The sequence below is a fragment of the Scomber japonicus genome, chromosome 20 (genome assembly GCF_027409825.1).
Source record: "Scomber japonicus isolate fScoJap1 chromosome 20, fScoJap1.pri, whole genome shotgun sequence".
NCBI lineage: Eukaryota > Metazoa > Chordata > Actinopteri > Scombriformes > Scombridae > Scomber > Scomber japonicus.
Genome location: NC_070597.1, coordinates 23,173,453 through 23,190,313, shown reverse-complemented (window position 1 = coordinate 23,190,313; position 16,861 = coordinate 23,173,453). Strand labels below are relative to the sequence as shown.

The 16,861-nt window shown below is 41.2% G+C and overlaps 1 protein-coding gene across 2 annotated transcripts in view; it reads right to left on the bottom strand.

Annotated features, from left to right (window-relative positions):
* Positions 1–759: 759 nt before the first annotated feature.
* The window catches only part of wu:fj29h11 (uncharacterized), a 38,104-nt gene continuing 22,002 nt past the window's right edge, over positions 760–16,861 (bottom strand). The window contains exons 29-46 of one of the 2 annotated variants that reach the window (XM_053341990.1): positions 16,520–16,703; positions 14,620–14,762; positions 13,208–13,389; positions 12,196–12,455; positions 11,795–12,032; positions 11,528–11,711; positions 10,706–10,832; positions 10,007–10,087; positions 8,621–8,806; positions 8,252–8,520; positions 7,988–8,136; positions 6,759–6,843; positions 5,808–5,922; positions 3,780–3,911; positions 3,408–3,695; positions 1,866–2,007; positions 1,554–1,710; positions 760–1,472 (exon numbers count right to left, since the gene is read on the bottom strand). In XM_053341990.1, coding sequence (XP_053197965.1) covers positions 1,053–1,472; positions 1,554–1,710; positions 1,866–2,007; positions 3,408–3,695; positions 3,780–3,911; positions 5,808–5,922; positions 6,759–6,843; positions 7,988–8,136; positions 8,252–8,520; positions 8,621–8,806; positions 10,007–10,087; positions 10,706–10,832; positions 11,528–11,711; positions 11,795–12,032; positions 12,196–12,455; positions 13,208–13,389; positions 14,620–14,762; positions 16,520–16,703 — 3,342 coding nt within the window. In that variant the 3' untranslated portion in view covers positions 760–1,052. The remainder of the gene's footprint in view (positions 1,473–1,553; positions 1,711–1,865; positions 2,008–3,407; positions 3,696–3,779; positions 3,912–5,807; positions 5,923–6,758; positions 6,844–7,987; positions 8,137–8,251; positions 8,521–8,620; positions 8,807–10,006; positions 10,088–10,705; positions 10,833–11,527; positions 11,712–11,794; positions 12,033–12,195; positions 12,456–13,207; positions 13,390–14,619; positions 14,763–16,519; positions 16,704–16,861) is intronic. The other variant, XM_053341991.1, reaches the window with a different exon arrangement.

The window sequence follows — 16,861 nt, the reverse complement described above, 5'->3', positions numbered from 1 at the left end:
GTCCCCAGAGGCTGTTTCTGATCTCTCCACCAACAACACTCATCACATGGGTAATAAGTGTCCTGTTTTGCAAGGATTACCATCATACAGCAACCACACAGATTTTGGCTTTTTAAGTACGGTCCAGGGGAACCATCAGGGGCTCTTTAGTGGGGGCACCACTGGGTCACAGAAAAAAAATTAAATAAAAAAAGGAAATTAAATATTTCTTTCATGATAGGTTGAAAGATATATATCTGCATTTTAACTACACCACACTCCCCTCCCCCTTTCTAAAATATTTCCGACAGATGGCTGGTGCTGCAGTTTCGGCAGGATTCAGGGGTGAACTGGGCAGCATGTCAAGTGGCTGCTTTTTTTTTTTTTTTTTTGAAGAGTAATAACTATGAGAAAGAGTTTTGTAAGTGGTTAAAGATGAGTGGAGGAGCTCTGTGAGCATCATAGAGATGTTCACTATCAAAGTACAGCCCGCTCACTGTGACAGTGTAATTACCAGGAATGATGGGAGCCTGTGAGGGACCTGTCCATTCAGCTCTGCTTCCACTTGATTTAACTGAACCCTCAGCTATAATCACTTCATCTGTCTGTAAGGTTGAGGTGAAAGAATCTCGTATTACTGTTAGAACTCAATGCAGACTTATTGTAGAGATAAAAAAAACAAGCTTGTATCATCACACAAACTCATTCAGCTGAGGGAAAAAAAGGATTTTATTGAAAAGGAATGCTTGAGTATAGGTGAGGTAGGGTGAATACAAAGGGTTAAAAACATTCAGTGTCCACAGGTAACTTTAAAATTGGACATCTAGACTAGAAAACTACAGTTGAAATGGAAAAAAACAAATGTGCAACTTTTCTCATTGGCAGGCAAAAGAACTTTAGAAGAAACGAATACAGTAGATACTAAACATTAGCACGTTAAAAAAAAGTAAAATCAGTGCAGATTGGATGAACTTAAAAAGGCATTAAAAAAACACTTTCAGGCAGCAGATTTTGGCCCGTCGGTGTGGTGTGAGTTTATATAGTGCAAATATCTCCACGGACTTAAAAAGGACTTATACAAACAAATAGAGCGCCACGTCTTTGGTGTGGAGATGCTGCGCCAGGTTCTGAATGCGACACAGGCGAACGTTCAGAGCGTCTCCTGCGCTGTACACTCTGTATATGTGGTAGCGCTCCTTCTCTTTCAGTGCAAAGTGAAGCTCGTTGGCCGACAGGTGGATGAACGACTTCTCTTTCTTTATGGTGGACTTCACCTCCACGTACACCACCCCGTCGTTCTCTCCTCCCTCCGGTCCGAAGGTGAGCTTGAAGTCGTACGGCTGGCCGCTCTCTCCGCTCTGGTTGCACCACAGGATGCGCGAGGGTCGCTCGGGGTCGCCGCTGTCTCTCCAGTGGCACAGGAAGGAGTTAACCAGCTGCTCTCCCCACTCGCCGATGGCCGCCACGTCTCCGGGGTCCTCGGATAACACCACCTACACGAGAAAAAGTGCAATTTAGAGATGCTGGAAAGCTCTCAACTACTCAGAAACCATGAGGTGTAATGATGTACTGACGGTGGAGGGTCTCTGGCAGTTGAGCTCCATGTCCTCGAGCGTGGTCTGCAGGGGCAGGGCTTTGTTCCAGAGGGGGAAGTCCAGGTTCAGAGGAGGACGCTGAATATCCGCCATCCCCTGAAATGTGCTGGGAAGCACCACGGCCTCGGGGACGGAGCTGCAGGAGAGACAAACAAAGGATCAGTTTACAGCAGGGGAGAAAGGGTGGAGGGGAATTGGGATTATGTGTTGAGTAAGAGTGAAAAATCAACATTAGTTTTCTACATTAATATTTCAGGGGGTTTTTTTTGGGAGTGAGGAGAAGAGGCCTACAGGCTGTTTGGAGCGGGCTGCTCGCTGGCTGTCTCAGCAGGCTGTGCAGATGGAGGACTGTGTGCTGCTCTGGGAGCCTTCAGGCTTTCCTCTCCAGCCTCCGCTTTGTGATGCTCAGTGGTCTCACTCTGTTGACTGCGCTCTGTTAGTGACAGACAGGACCACATGGAAAATGTTTGCGTTTACAAGATGTATACATGTGGAATCTGTGGATAAAGCAATGTGTGTACAATTTTTGAGTAATTACATTTTTTCCATGTCTCACAGATGTCAAAATATTCTACACACAGTGACTTTAGATAAACAAATACTACTTTTACTGACAGATTTTGTTTGGTTACATGAATTTTCATCATATTTTTCACTGTAGTCATAATCTAGAGATCATTTTAAAATGCTGCCAAACCAAAAGATACAATGAAGATAATAAAATGAACCAAATATTACTGTCATTTTCATAGCTCAACAGCTCAACATGGTGATTCCTCTCATATTACTAGCCACCAAAGATTAACAAGCATTAGCGAGTACAGCTACATTTTCGTTAGCTTATTCTGTACGTGACAAACGTTCTCATCTCTAAAGTTTTATGGACATAAAACAGATTTACATGTGAATTAATACCGTGTTTTTTTTGTTTTTAATATTTTTGGCTGCTTGTAAGCAACAGAATAAACTCTAAACCCAGATTAATATATAACATTGACCTAGTATCATCTCATAAAGTTGGAATGGTTACTGATTAGCAAACAACATCCTGTTAACACATGCAGTAGTTATGGCATAACAGTAGTATTTAATTAGCTTTTAGCCTCCTTTGTCCTGTGTTCAGTCACTACTGCACTTCTTTTAATAGCTGTATTTTACTTGGTTTTTATATATTGTTTTTATTCTATTTTTAAGCTCTTTTCACTATATTCCACTATTATTCCATGAATGTTTTTATTTCTTTTCTAATGGTTTTTTGTTCTTTTCTATCGTTGCTTTATGTTCCTTTCATGTGAAGCACTTCCTGTATGTCATTTCTTTTGTCATAAAGCACTTTGAGCTGCACTGATTGTATGAAAGGTGCTATACAAATAAAGTTATATTATTATTATTGCTCTGATTTGGTCTCCACCAAACCCTGAGGGAAATATCTGGCTTTTTAGTTGCTACACGCATCACTAAATTCATCAATTAGTTTCTGACTTGGTCTTTTTATTATTTGACACTGGGTAAGTAGAGTTTAGAGCTTTTTCAATGTAAGCAGCTTCATCTTTCTGCTGAGAAGGGCCGATGCATTTCAGGGGCTGAAAACCAAATAAATGAGGCTAAAAAGGCTAAAAAGCTTCACAGAGCCGAGATGTTAACTCTCTGTAGATTACATTATATTACACATAGTCATGTGATCCATCGGAAACACGAAAATATTGATTGGTGCAGTTTTAAATCCAATAGTTCTTTATACAGAATCTTTTTGGAGGGTTTTTTCTTGTAACTTTAAACCAGTGTGAACACAATCGATGGCAGTGAGGAAACACAAGTTAATAAATGTGTAACCTGAAGGTAGTAGAGTGCTGGTGTTCACAGCAGCAGCAGTGTTATGCTGGCCTGGATGACTGACGGCTCTCTGAAGGTCTGGCTGGTCTGAAGGTCGGCTGCTGGTGCTTTTGATTGGCTGGTTCCCCTCAAAACTGCTGCTGATGCTGCTGCTGCTGCTGGGACTCTGAGGGATGCCGAGGCTGCTTCCTCTGTGGATGAACTCTCTCTCTGGGTCTCTGTCTTTAGGCGGAGCTGGAGGCGGCCACATCTTCATGACGGCTTCGACTACGCCTCCATCAGACTGGCCTGTTGGCACACACACAAATAATAGAATAGGAGGAAAAGTACAGTGAAGATATAACTGTGCTTTTTCCTCATTCCTCAGCCTACCTGTTCGACTGCTTCCTGTGTTGAAGATAGAGGCTCGTGGAGGCCAGCAAGCCAGCGTCTGCTCCCCGTCCGCTTGTGGGGGGCGAGACGGCTCCTCCGGGGAGCCGATGGAGGAATAACTTCTTGACGGCGCTGCCAAAGAGAATTTATGAGTTTTTAAAAACCATAGAAGAAGAAAGGATGGGATAAAAGCTGCAAAACACCAATCGCATCTAAGCTCGTTTCAGCACCGTTACGCCATAACAACAAATTTAGTGATGAAAACCTCTTTTGATCATATTAATCCTTGAAGTATGTGTGTGTATGTGTGTGTGTTCAAGTGTGTGTGTGTGTGTGTGCTCTTTGCTGCAGTGAGGGATCTGCTCCTCTCGCTCTTTGAGCCCTGGCAACAGCTGCTCTTTTATGTTGCAACACACAACAGTGAACAAACCAGAATTAGCATATGTAAGAAACACATCAGTTATCTATCTGTGTGTGTGTGTGTGTGTGTGTGTGTGTGTGTGTGTGTGCGCAGCTGAGAAGAAAAACACTTTGAATATTATGAAATGATAATGGAAATCGGGGCAAGTGTCAGACAGAATAGGAGAAACTGCAGATGTAAGATGTCACTTAGACAGCAGCAGCAGCAGCTCCGTTAGAATTCATCTCATGCTGCAGTTATAAACACACAGTTACTCTGCATCAACGCTGTGAATCTCTCTCACATTAACCCTAACCTACACATATGTTCTCTGGTCTAGTTTTAGAACTCACACTTTATCAATGCTGTGAACAAAGTTGGCTCGACTTAAGTCAGATTTAAACATGTGCATTAACGGCAGGCAGCACTTTACAAATCTTATAAAAACGGACAAAAAACTACATGCAGTGAAGTTTGTCATTAAGGTGAGAAACAGCTGGGCACTGTAGTTTTAAGCACACATTCCTCAAATAGTGGATTTATTGTTGGACTATTTTCTGTGGCGGATTGATACATGCTCAATGTTCTAGTGAGTTTTTATGGCTGTAGGACAGTGTGTTTGGGATTGACACAAAATCAATTACAGTGTGTGTGATTGTGTGTCTGCAAATAGTGGATTTGCTAGGAACTATATTCTGTGGCGGATTGATACACACTGGATGTTCTAGTGAGTATTTATGACAGTAGGACAGTGTGCGTGTGATTATGGGTCTTTTCTGGGAATTTTTGACAATTACAAACAAAAACCTGACTCAGTAATGAGTTTCAAAAAGTTTGCTAACCTTAACTAACACTAGCCACAATGGTGAAGCTATAGAAGCAGACTCCTCAGTGTGGTGAATTTGTGTGATCAGGATTGTGTTTTCCTTCTTTCAGAAAATACATAGTTGTGTTTTCACTGCAGTGCTGGTTAGTGATTTGTACCCTGACTGTCTGTAGCCACTTACACACACATGCACTATAGCCTTGAAATTTTCCAGACATCACCCAGAGGAGCTGTATATGTGAACGCAAATGTCTGAATCAGTCAAACCAGACATTAAACAGACTGTACCCAGCCACCCAGTTCCCGAGAACAAAGTCTGTGTAATGTCCGATTGAGTCCACATGTGATACAGCAGGTTATTTTCCAGAGAATCCACAGAGAGAGTGTGTGTGTCTGTGTGTGTGTGTGTGTGTGTGTGTGCGTGTGTGTGTGTGTCTGTGTGTGTGTGAGATGTTTCTGTCACGCAGCTGGCGCGGACGGGCTAAGCTTCATTGTTTTGTCTGAGCCTGAAACGCTCTGCTGTGAGCTATCGCTAATGGGAGTGAAGACTTCCTGTCATTTATATCTGATGAGAAGCTTAAAAATGCTGGATTACTTTTTGTGTGTCACATTTGTGTGCCTCCTGCACCCCTCACCTAAACCAGACAGAGTGTTTCCAGCAGGTCTCATCAACAACTGACATGAACAATCTCCTGCTGTGTGCTACATCTGTGAAAGGGAACTCTGGACAATGTTCAGACCTGATTCTCCTCACGCTGTCCAGAGTTTTTCATGTTTAAAACACCTCATGATTTCTCTGTACCTCTGTCCAGGGGGATCTCTGGTTTAGGAGGCTCTGGGACTTCCCACTTCTCCTCCTCACTGGGCAGCTCTCTGATGTCATCCTTGTTCAAGAACCTCTTCAACGCTGCTGGGTCCTACAAGTTAGAGTCAATAAATATGAATATAAAGTCCACATTGAATGAAAACACTGCTGCTATGTTACAGAACTGACTAATTGAATGTTTTGAGTCATGAGCTGAGTAGATTGGAGCTTTTCTTCTTCCTGTCTCTTGTCAACAGAAACAGTGACGTTCTGAATCTTATTAAAATGTTGTTGAACTAATTAACATGTACTGCCATTAACTGTTTGATCAATTTCCTGGAATAATACAATTTAAAGTAATAAGCGGATGTAATAATTTGAGAGGCGTCATCTATCTGTCTCCAGTGTATTAAATGAGTATTACGGTTCAGAGTCACATCCATAAAATGTTCTTTTTTTATTTATTTAGACAAATCCAGATTTAGAGATTAATTATTTAAATGAGCTGTGCTTTATTAAGATTTCTCTACTGATTAAACACAACGCAGCAGAGCAGCTGCTACACTAAGAAAGCCAAATGAGACAGAATATTCAGTAGAGAGGGATCAGTGTTTTAAACGTTGTTAACCTTTAAACTCTGACTTTCACAGAGTCTCTGCTGCTGAGCCTGAGCTGCTCTACAGATCAACACAAGTGGGGAATGAGAGCAAGTTGCCATGTAATGTAAACGTGACTCCCTCCAGGGAAACAGCCTATTAGTTCTAGCTACGGTCAGCTCTGCGGTGGTGGCTCTGTGTGTGTGTGTGTGTGTGTGTGTGTGTGTGTGTGTGTGTGTGATAGAAAAGATAGAGGATGACAGAGCGCGAAAGGACCGCGAGTGAGCAAAAGCCCCTGTTCAACTGGATATGGATTAGTGATCAATGCTCCAAGAGGTCGTGTATCACTTACATTGAGCGAGGTTATCAGGCCGCTCAGGAAATGCATCAGCTCTTTCCTGTGGCCGCTCTCTGTGCAGAACAGTTTCACCAGCTCCCTGCAGCACGCACACACACACACACACACACACACACACACACACACACACACACACACACACACACACACACACACACACACACACACACACACACACACACACACACACACACACACACACCGACAGTATTACAAGGTATTGCAAGATAACTTGAAAGAGAGACACACATATACCAAAATACATACAGGAATGTGTACCAGATGGATTTTATCACAAGGTTTTTGTTGCTGTATAATATTCAAGTTCCTGTTAATAGGAGCATGTAGGTAAAGTGTTTATCAGTCCTGCATCATGCTAATTAAATATAGCATCTTAAAACCGGGTCCTTAATTAAAACAAGAATGGTCAAAACAATAGGCTCAGTTGGCTCAGCATGACGAGTTCATTCATATTGATGTGTAAAATTGGTGAAGTGGCCCTTTAAGAGAGTAAAACCTCAAACTGATGTTTGGTGTTGCTATTGGCATTGTCAAATGTTGGCTTCTGTCACAAGGCAGTTAAGATCATATGATTCATCTTATATAATATATCACAACTGAGGCTAGTGTTGAAAATCTGTGTTCCTGTATGAATAAAACATTGTAATGTATCTTGGAAGTGTGATTGTTTCTAATTTCAAAATGCTCGTTTGTTGCTAAAAAGCCATGTTATTCTGTATCAGCTGTATGGTGAAGCAAGGCATTATGTGGAAAGGGCCTCAGTTGACTAAATGAAGGTTAAAAAGAGATGAAGATAATGATGACTTATGTTGTTGACAACAGAAGTGAGTCATGGGTAGGGCTGGGCATCGTTTAAAACATTACAATACCAGTACCAGTACCAATTAAGTAGTTCATTCCATACCAATTACATATTTAGTGCACTTGCTTCTATCCGGTTTTAACAGGCATGTAGTGTAGCCACGCTCTATAGTGCTTAGGTGGCATCTTGGCTGCTGTACTGCTAAGTGTGCTAACTCAAATTCACTGAGACTTAACCACCTCAGACCGGTTGTAGCTGCTGTGACAGTGGGCCAATCACCTCGCATTAAATCAAAGAACGCTTGTGTTGATTGGCTGTGAGCAGGACCATACAAATAGTCATATTTTCTATTAAAGGATTGATTCCCAGCCCTAGTCACAGAGGACTGTCACACACAAACCTGCAGATGTCCAGCCTGGCTGAGAGGTGATCTTTCTGGATGTAGAGCTCCTTCTTGTCCTTCAGCAGACAGATGACATCCTGTATCTCCAGCACAGGATCCTCACCGTCAGCCACATCCAGCTGGTAGCGAATGTACAGTTTGCCCACCTGTAAGCAAACATACGTTGTACACTCAATTATCTTTGTGTGTTCTCCCTCAGACCTTGATTCAACACCACTGAGAATGAAACTACTTTAAGCTTTAAGCTTCAGATCTTCTCACCTGTGCAAAGGAAAGTCGATTTATTTTCTCTCCTATGTTGTCGTCCACCAGTTCTTTGTAGACTTCGGCCAGCTCGTCGTGGTGGTAGAGGAACCTCTGGATGTAGGGGATCACAGAGCGCACCATGGCCTGCATGGCTGGGCAGGGCCTCAGGCTCTCTGTATCGGGTGTTGTGTTGACACACTGGGACAGTTGGCGGATACCACAGATCTCCATGAAGGACAACCTGTCCACCTCATTGAACGCAGGCATGGTTTTTGTTTGTTCTCCTAGCAGGCAATCATATATAACAGTTACACTTGTGTACTTCAATCAAAAGTAGTAATCTAACATTGATTACAGTTTTAGATGAATGTATCAGCAGCATACCAAAGGTCCCAGTCTTGCTCTTGTGTGTAGTCTTCTTCTCTGCAGGCGGCAATTTGAGCAGGCAGACCTGCTTGTGAGGTTTAAAGATCTTCTCCAGCTCTTTGTTGTCAGCGATCATGGGTTTACGTGCCAGACTCACCCAGGTGCTCTCCTTGGTGGGGAAGACCCTCTTATCAGACACCATACCTGAAAGCAAAGAGTTAAAGAGGACGGTGAAGATGAAGGTCTACTGTGTTTCAAACAATCTGAGGACTCATGCTTCACTGCTCTACACTTGTTTTTGTTTTCAGTACACAACATATTATTATTATCATATTATTACAATACAGATAAAAATGATTCTTGGTAAAGCTTCCTTATCTGTAAATTAGAGCCCAACTGATTAATTTATATCTGACAAGTTTATATACTACTATACTGTATAGCTGTAAACAGTACCAGTCATAAGTTTGAACATGCTTTGTCTCTTTGTATTTCTTAGTCACAGCTCTTTAAGAGCTAAATGTAAGGGGTTGTCAACAAACATGTTTCTGTTATGTGATATCTCTTAAAGGGGAACTCCAGTATGGGAAAAAAATGTGTCTTTTATGTCTCCAGAGGGAGCTATGAAAAATCTGATAAACTGCCTCGAGTAATGTCACTTGAGTCAGGGTTAGTTGGGGCTGTAGACTACAAGTTTGAAAAAAGAAAATGCATGTTGCATTGTGGGTAATGTAGGTGCCAGGTTTTGACAAGGAAGAAGAATGTGTGGAATAAAAAAAAAAAAACAATATTGCTGGTCCTTTTTTAAATGTATCCAGTGTTGCTCTGACAGGAGTACAATATGTGACATCACAGCAGTAGCTCTGGGCAAAGAACGACTTTGCCGTAAGGAATAGATTACACAATATATGTGTCATGTATAATTTATAATCCTTTAGCAGCATTAAATGTAAAAGTATGCTGTACATCTGATTGACTTTCAGAGAGAAATATGTTGTTGTATCAGGCCAAATGGTCATCTCATTCACTTCTGTGAAGCTTCCTGCTTAGGCCAATCCCCTTTAAGGACTGCTATTTGAGAGAAGTCACATGCTTTTTCCTAAAGTCCTTTATTAAATTAGCACTGTGGATCCCCTCTGCTGCTACCATACTCCAAACACTGCAGACAGTACAGTTAACTATCTGACTGCTTTCAGTCTCCGGTGTAAAATAATTCTAGCCTGCAGCGACAAGTTCCTCCCAGCTGCTCTCAAAACACGCACCTCACTGACAGGTCATGGATGATGTTCTTTTGCAGCATATACTTTAAAGTGAACTCACTGTGACAGTCATTCAAACATACGCATAGATTGAAGAGGTAATGAAGGGCTTTGTTTGCAACATGTATGTGTTTCTTCTACTCACCTTTCAAAGTGGAGCAGTAACTGGGATTGAACTGAGGCATGTTATCCAGGTCTCCAGACAGTTGAACTTTACACTTTTGAGCTGTTACAGATACAGAGAAGTATTGTATTGATTTATATTGATTGATTTGATTTAGACAATTTAACATTGTATCATCTTGTACTGTATCGTATCGTATCGAATTGATACTATATAATATTGTATTGAATTGTACTGTATTACAATACAAGATTTTGTGTCTGGTGTCATCTGGCTTGTTTAAAAAAAAAAAACCCTGACAAAGTACTGTATCATATTGTACTGCATTGTATCGTATCATATCAATATACTATGTAATATTGTATTGTACTGTATATTACTGTATTGTACTGTATCGTATTGATTTGTATTATACTATACAATATTGTATTGTACTGTATCTTATCTTATTGTATCTTATTGATTTGTATTATACTGTATTATACTAAATAATATTGTATTATACTGTATCGTATAGTAGCATATCATACCATATCATATCATAATAGGGAACACAGGGACAATATAACTACAGGAATAAGAAACTATTCAAGAGGGAGACATAACAGTTGAGCAGAGAGATAATGAGCAGCAGACAGATGGGATATAGACAGGAAGGAAATGTGTGAGTCACTGAATGTGAGAAACCCTATGAAACAAAAGACTGGCGAGTGTCCTCACCAAGTCTGGCATAGAGCACCGACACGTCCTGCAGTACTTCGTCAGTTGGGATGGGAGATGATGAACAGATCAGTTCCAACAATCCAACATACTGCTTCATGTTGGGGCTGTCGTCCACATTCAGCAGCTAAACATAGAATATATCATCACAGACAGATGACTAGTGTCAGTAAGTTTAGTTGAAAGGTGTCAGCTCATCAGATCATAAGACAAAGCAAAGTGCCGACAGAGTAAAATCATTTGGAGCTTTATCCTGCTCTTATTAGGACTCAGGGGAGTTAATGCTTTAGTAACCTCTAGCTAACGTTACCTGAGATAGCATCACACTACATCTGCTATTCCTCACACTATTGTTGCAACAAGTACAGTTATGTAAGTGTATGTATATTAATAAGAGTAGCACCAATTCGCTCTACACTCCAATTTTTAAAAAAGCTGTTTCTTTCTTTCTTCTGTCTTCTACTTGGATCATCAACTGGTAAGGGCGCTAACTTTTTACCTAAGAGCTTTAGTCTCAATCTTTTAGTTTATTACTTTGCAAATGTAGCAAACAAGTGTATATTTTACAGGGTTCTCCTTTCAAAACGGGATTGCTGAAAATATGAAAAAAGTCTGCTGGAGACCGAGTTTGCCACCGATATCACTGCAAACTACTGACGTGCCATAAATGAAGAGAGTTTGTCAGGCGTAGCAACATTAACTAACAATCATTACTTCCCAAACAATCAAATTAAACTGTTTCATGAGTTTACGAAACATTTTATACGTGCTAACGAAAACAGAGAGACAGATTTCTGGGTAAACAGTAATAGAGCAGCATACTCTCATGAAGAAGTCTTTCATTCCTTCCAGTGGGTAGTAGAAAGGCGCCAGAACTTTGGGCGCCTGGATGGGGCTGTCCGGTCCATGAGTCAGCTGTTTGTAGCGCTGGAACATTGATGTCGGGTCACTCCAGCACACCTCTTTCAGGTGGTAGAAGCGTCCAGAACACCAGCCATCGTTACGCCTGGAGAGGCAAAGTATGATTTGAGTCCTCAGGTGTTAAAGACATAAACCTCGAACAGGGTGCTGATACAGATGACGACATACCTGTTGTACTCTATGAATACGGCGGGGGTATGCTGGAACAGCTCCTTCAGGCTGCTCTGGGGACAGTTTTTATGCAGATAGGTGTAGACGTTGTGAATGTGCTGAACTGTGGAGGTGAAATTCGCCCCCTCTGACTCATCCTCAGCTAGTCTCTGCTCAGGGTCATCTGATTCTGGTCTGACACACCATTCCTTCAGGTAGTTAATCAGAGCATCGACCGAGATGGTTTGTCTCATTCCTAAAAGACAGGAAAGACAGTGATGGACAAACTGTCTTTTTTTGATCGACTGATTGATTGACTGATTTGAAATAACCTGCAGCAAATACGGGATCACCAATAACCACAACCACAACTACTGTATGGACAACAGAGATCTACACTATAGAGGACACACTCTTACCTAGGGCTCTGCTGAACTCACTGGCGTCCATGTCCACATAAAAGACATGAGTCCCCAGCAGGCTGGAGATATCAGGTGAGGTCAGGTAGACTGAGTTTGGACAGAGGTACTTTCTCTCTATCTTTTGCGCTTCCAGCAGGCGATAGGCTGGCACCCACTCAAGACGACACAAGTAGTGGTAGAAGGAGGACTTGGTCTTTCTGGTAGGTCGTCCATCACTGTCAATCACCTGGGCTGTGAGGTACTGAGAGTAGCAATGTCTAGAAGAATGGGAAAGGTTATGGTGAGTAATGGTTTTCAATTATTGAGCATTATCTGCACATAGCATTTGATATAGCATCAGATGACTTAGTGATCATGTGATTACAATGCATGGATGACGACCTGTTCATCTGTAGCTCAGTGGTCTTGGTGCTACTTGTGACAGCTCAAGAAAGTGGCACAACTGTGTGACCTACATTCCTCTATACAGCATGTGATTAATGGTTAGAGTTCAATGTAGTGAGAAATTCTTATCTACGCTCTAGAGAGAAATCAACTCGTGTCAAATTGCCAGTGCACTAGATAGATAGACAATTTCGCTCCATGTGTGTCAAGCTTTTTTTTGACCTCCTTACCTGAGCTGCCGTCCTCTACTATAACAGTAACTCACAAGATGAGGCAGAGATAAGAGCAACTAAATCCAGATTTATTAATCCCCCACACTGATCTCTCTGGTGATGTCCAACCCAAACAAAAAGGTTGACGTGTCACCGCTTTTCGCTCACTTGTAACTGTCAAACAATGCCCCCACTTTACCCCAGTAATCACTTAATGGCCGCAGTAGAAAGGATGGGAATTGCTACCTGACCCTGTCTAACCCCAAAGCCATTATCTTCTTTGACTAAGCCATTATTTTTGGCCATTAGGTTTCCGAAACGTGTCACCCGATGAATGCACCTGCTTTTTAAATGGGACAACATTCAGTAGACAGAACGTGACGCAGGAGGATAAATATGTGGGTTGGTGTTACCCAGTATCCCAGTTGGTTGACAGGAGCTCCAGCAAGGTCATTCTCTGCTGCAGGATGCCTGGGCCCTGCACCTGGGCTGTGGCCAGGGCATGAAACTCCTCGCAGGGGTAGTCATCGATCACACAGTCCTCTCCTGGATTTTGGTGCCATGTTGTACTTTCCATTGACCAGGGGCTGGAGGCCTTGAGGGGGAGTGGGGGAAAAGATTAGAGAGGAGTACAGCTTTAACAAAACACTTCCAGTAACTGAACTGCTTAGGACATACCATTGAAGTACTGGTTTACAATTATCCAAGTCTGTCTTAAAACAACAGTCAGCCTGGACTGAAACAGGTTTAGGGGATGTGGAACACAATCCACAGTTCTTGTTTGCAAAAATACATTTAAAAGTTTATTTGAAGCTAATATTAATCTTTTTAGTGCCAAAATCCCTCTTTATGTTACTATACTTCTACCACAGCTCAAAAGGGAAACACAAAGAGAGAATTGGATGCTAAAAAGACCGTAAATGAGGCAGATATCCACTTGATATGACTAACTCAGACTGTTGAAGCCTCATATAAGCCTTCAGATTTAATTGACACTCTGTGGATTTTGGCCCTCATCACTTCCATTAAAAGCACATTTGAAGAGGATCTTTTAATAGCCAGTATGAACAAGAGGGATGATTACAGTGAGGAAAAAGCTATTTCGCTGTTCATGTAGACACCTAACTGTTGTTTTAAGACAGACTTGAAAAAGTGTGACCCTATCCTTAAACTCAAATGAGTTTTATCAAACACGTTCAGTTTACAGTGATATTAACCAGAGCCATATCAAATAACTAACATGATTAAACTTCATTCTGCTTGTAAATTTGAAATAAACACATACAGTAGTTTTACAGCTGATTCCATAATATCTACATCTGTCATATACTCCTTTAAGCAGGAATAGTAAAACTACCATCTTTCCCATCTTGCGTGACAGCAGCATCAGTCTCACAGTGGCTGATGGTGTCATAACACATCCACACACCATCCCTTAGCTGTAGCTGAGGCTAAAACAGGCATGGGGAATGTGGCCTCAGCTCTGCCTGTGACACATCCTGTCAGTCACTGGCTTTTTCTGCTCATCCCCAAAGCGGCTATTGATCTCTGTAGACTTAGTGTGACTCATAATGGTTAATATCTTCATCCTTTAATCACTACCTTATTCAACCTGATGAGTCATATTAAGTTTCTAATGCAGGGGGAAGATTCTTTTCTGTGTCCGGTGTCCATGCAACTGGTAAATATTGTGTCCTTACACAACACATTCGTAGCACTTTATCTTCTGTCCAGCTGCTGTGACCTTGTGCTAATATGGTGGTATCTTTGTAGCATGAGTTGAATGTGGTCGCTACATAACTGAGATAACAGCTCTCCTCCTCACCAGTTCATTTGCGGTGAGCGTTCGTCTCTCTTTGCGGATTATGAGGCCGTCTCTGACTCCCAGGCTGCTGAACAGTTCTCTCCATCCTGCTACATCGCCATCTGTCTGCACGTAGCAGGGACTCAGCAAAACCCAATTGTTGCCTGGGGTAAAGGGGGGGGGGGGGGCGGCAAAAAAGTAGCAGTGTTAAGTGTTTATAGGAGGGAGAAACTGGTGAACAAACATGACTAAATGATGAGGAGGCCATTACTTTTTTGACATCGATTAATATTTAAAACAATGTGAAACATTTGTATAATTAATTGAGTCTCGCAGGCAATCTGCTGCAATGATTTGTTGTAGCTTGAATGAGCTTTAAGAGCTACGGGAAGAAAATCACCTGCAGTAACTTTGTGCTTCTCAGTAAACCAGACAGAAAACAAAAAGAAGATGAAAAGTTGCTTTATGTAAGAACCAATCAGATTAATCAGAAATGTGTTCTTCTTTTGCAGAACCAATTTGCAGAATATACTTGAAAAAGAGCTCAACATTAAAAAAATGCTTTCAAAATAAGATGATTCACAAATATACAACTGAGGCAAAAAGGTTTGGTTTGTCAGATGTGTTTCTAAGGGAGATGAAGAAATATGAAGGAATATGATTATTTATATGTGTATATGTGTTACATACTGTACATTTAAAGATGAGTGAAATAAACTAAACTAAATTAAATGTAACAAAGCGACCCATGTTAGGTAAGGGAAACAACACTTAATGTAACGTGACAAAACAACACTAAACGTAACGTGACTGAACGGCACTAAACGTAACAACACAAAATGAAATGAATCAAAACAATACTAAGAGAAAAGTAATGAAGCGAAACGACACAAAACTAAACCACTTGCAGTAACAATACCAGTGATGTTAGACTGACACTTGTCTTTGTCATTAATTCATTTGCTAATATTGCCTGTAGCTAACCTAAAAAAATCATATCAGAGTTAATCAATTATTATTATTTTAATTTTTTTTTTTTTTTACAGTAAGTCGAAGTCAAGTCTCACACATTACACTGTATGTCACAAACTGACTTTAGCTGACTTGAAATTATTTCACATTGTAAAATAAAAGCTATTTCTGTAATGTCAGAGTCTTCCAGTAGCTACTTATTATGACTTATTATGATGAGGCATCACTTTAAAGTGTTTACTAGTAGTGGTAGAAGTAGTATTAATATGGTGCGAGTGCAAATGATTCATGATATATTTTATGGCTGAATTTATATTTAGAGGCTTCAGTGTGAAATGTGCAGTTGTATTATGCTGAAAATGTAAGTATTTAATGAGAATAGTTGCAACATATGCAACATGACCAGGGGAGCAATAGCATTATCAGGGTGTTGATAATAATAATATTTCTACAAATGTTTAAATGGGCAGAACGATGATAAAAGTAGTTTATGTATTCAGCCCCTCTGCAGGCGGAGTGTTCTGATCCATTTTCCATGACATGTTGTCCACTCCACTCCCACTTATATAACACACATTCACTCTACCAGCTCTGTTCAATACTCCCAGGCATTTTGTGCTTTCTTTAACCCTAACAATGGAAGCAAAACCTCACATAGCATCACAGTCTCCACACACACACACACACACACACACACACACACACACACACACACACACACACACACACAGCTGATGTCCTAAAATGTCCTCAGGAATCGAGGGGGATGCCAGCTGGGGACAGTCAGAAACAAGCCTTGGTGATTGTTGTGGATGTTTTATCATTCTTTTTAGAGCCAATGTGGATACTGAACAATAGCTGGAGAAGAACAAAGGATTCATATTCAACTGCGTCAACCTTTTTACATGTGTAGTATGTGTGTGCGTGTGCATCTACTGAGAAGTCGTACCAGGCAGCTTCTCTGCTAGATTGATGTTGCCGTACTCCTCAGAGTAGTGCACTCTGTCCAGTTGTGGAACCTTCAGACCCCTGTTGGTGAGGACGGGTACTGCAATGTCTGAGTACTCCCGGCTGGATGAGGAATGCTGCTTGATGAAAACCAAGTAACTCACCACCACCGCCTCAGGCTTCGACTGGTAGTCCAATCAGTGGGGAGGATGAGGTCAGAGGAGCAAGAGGAGGACAATAAGAGACATTCAAATTAAACATTTTTTAATATTTTCCCCCCATTTTTATAAAACACATGGAAAACTATTTTAGCTCAAATGTGCATGAAATCATCTTAGTATTC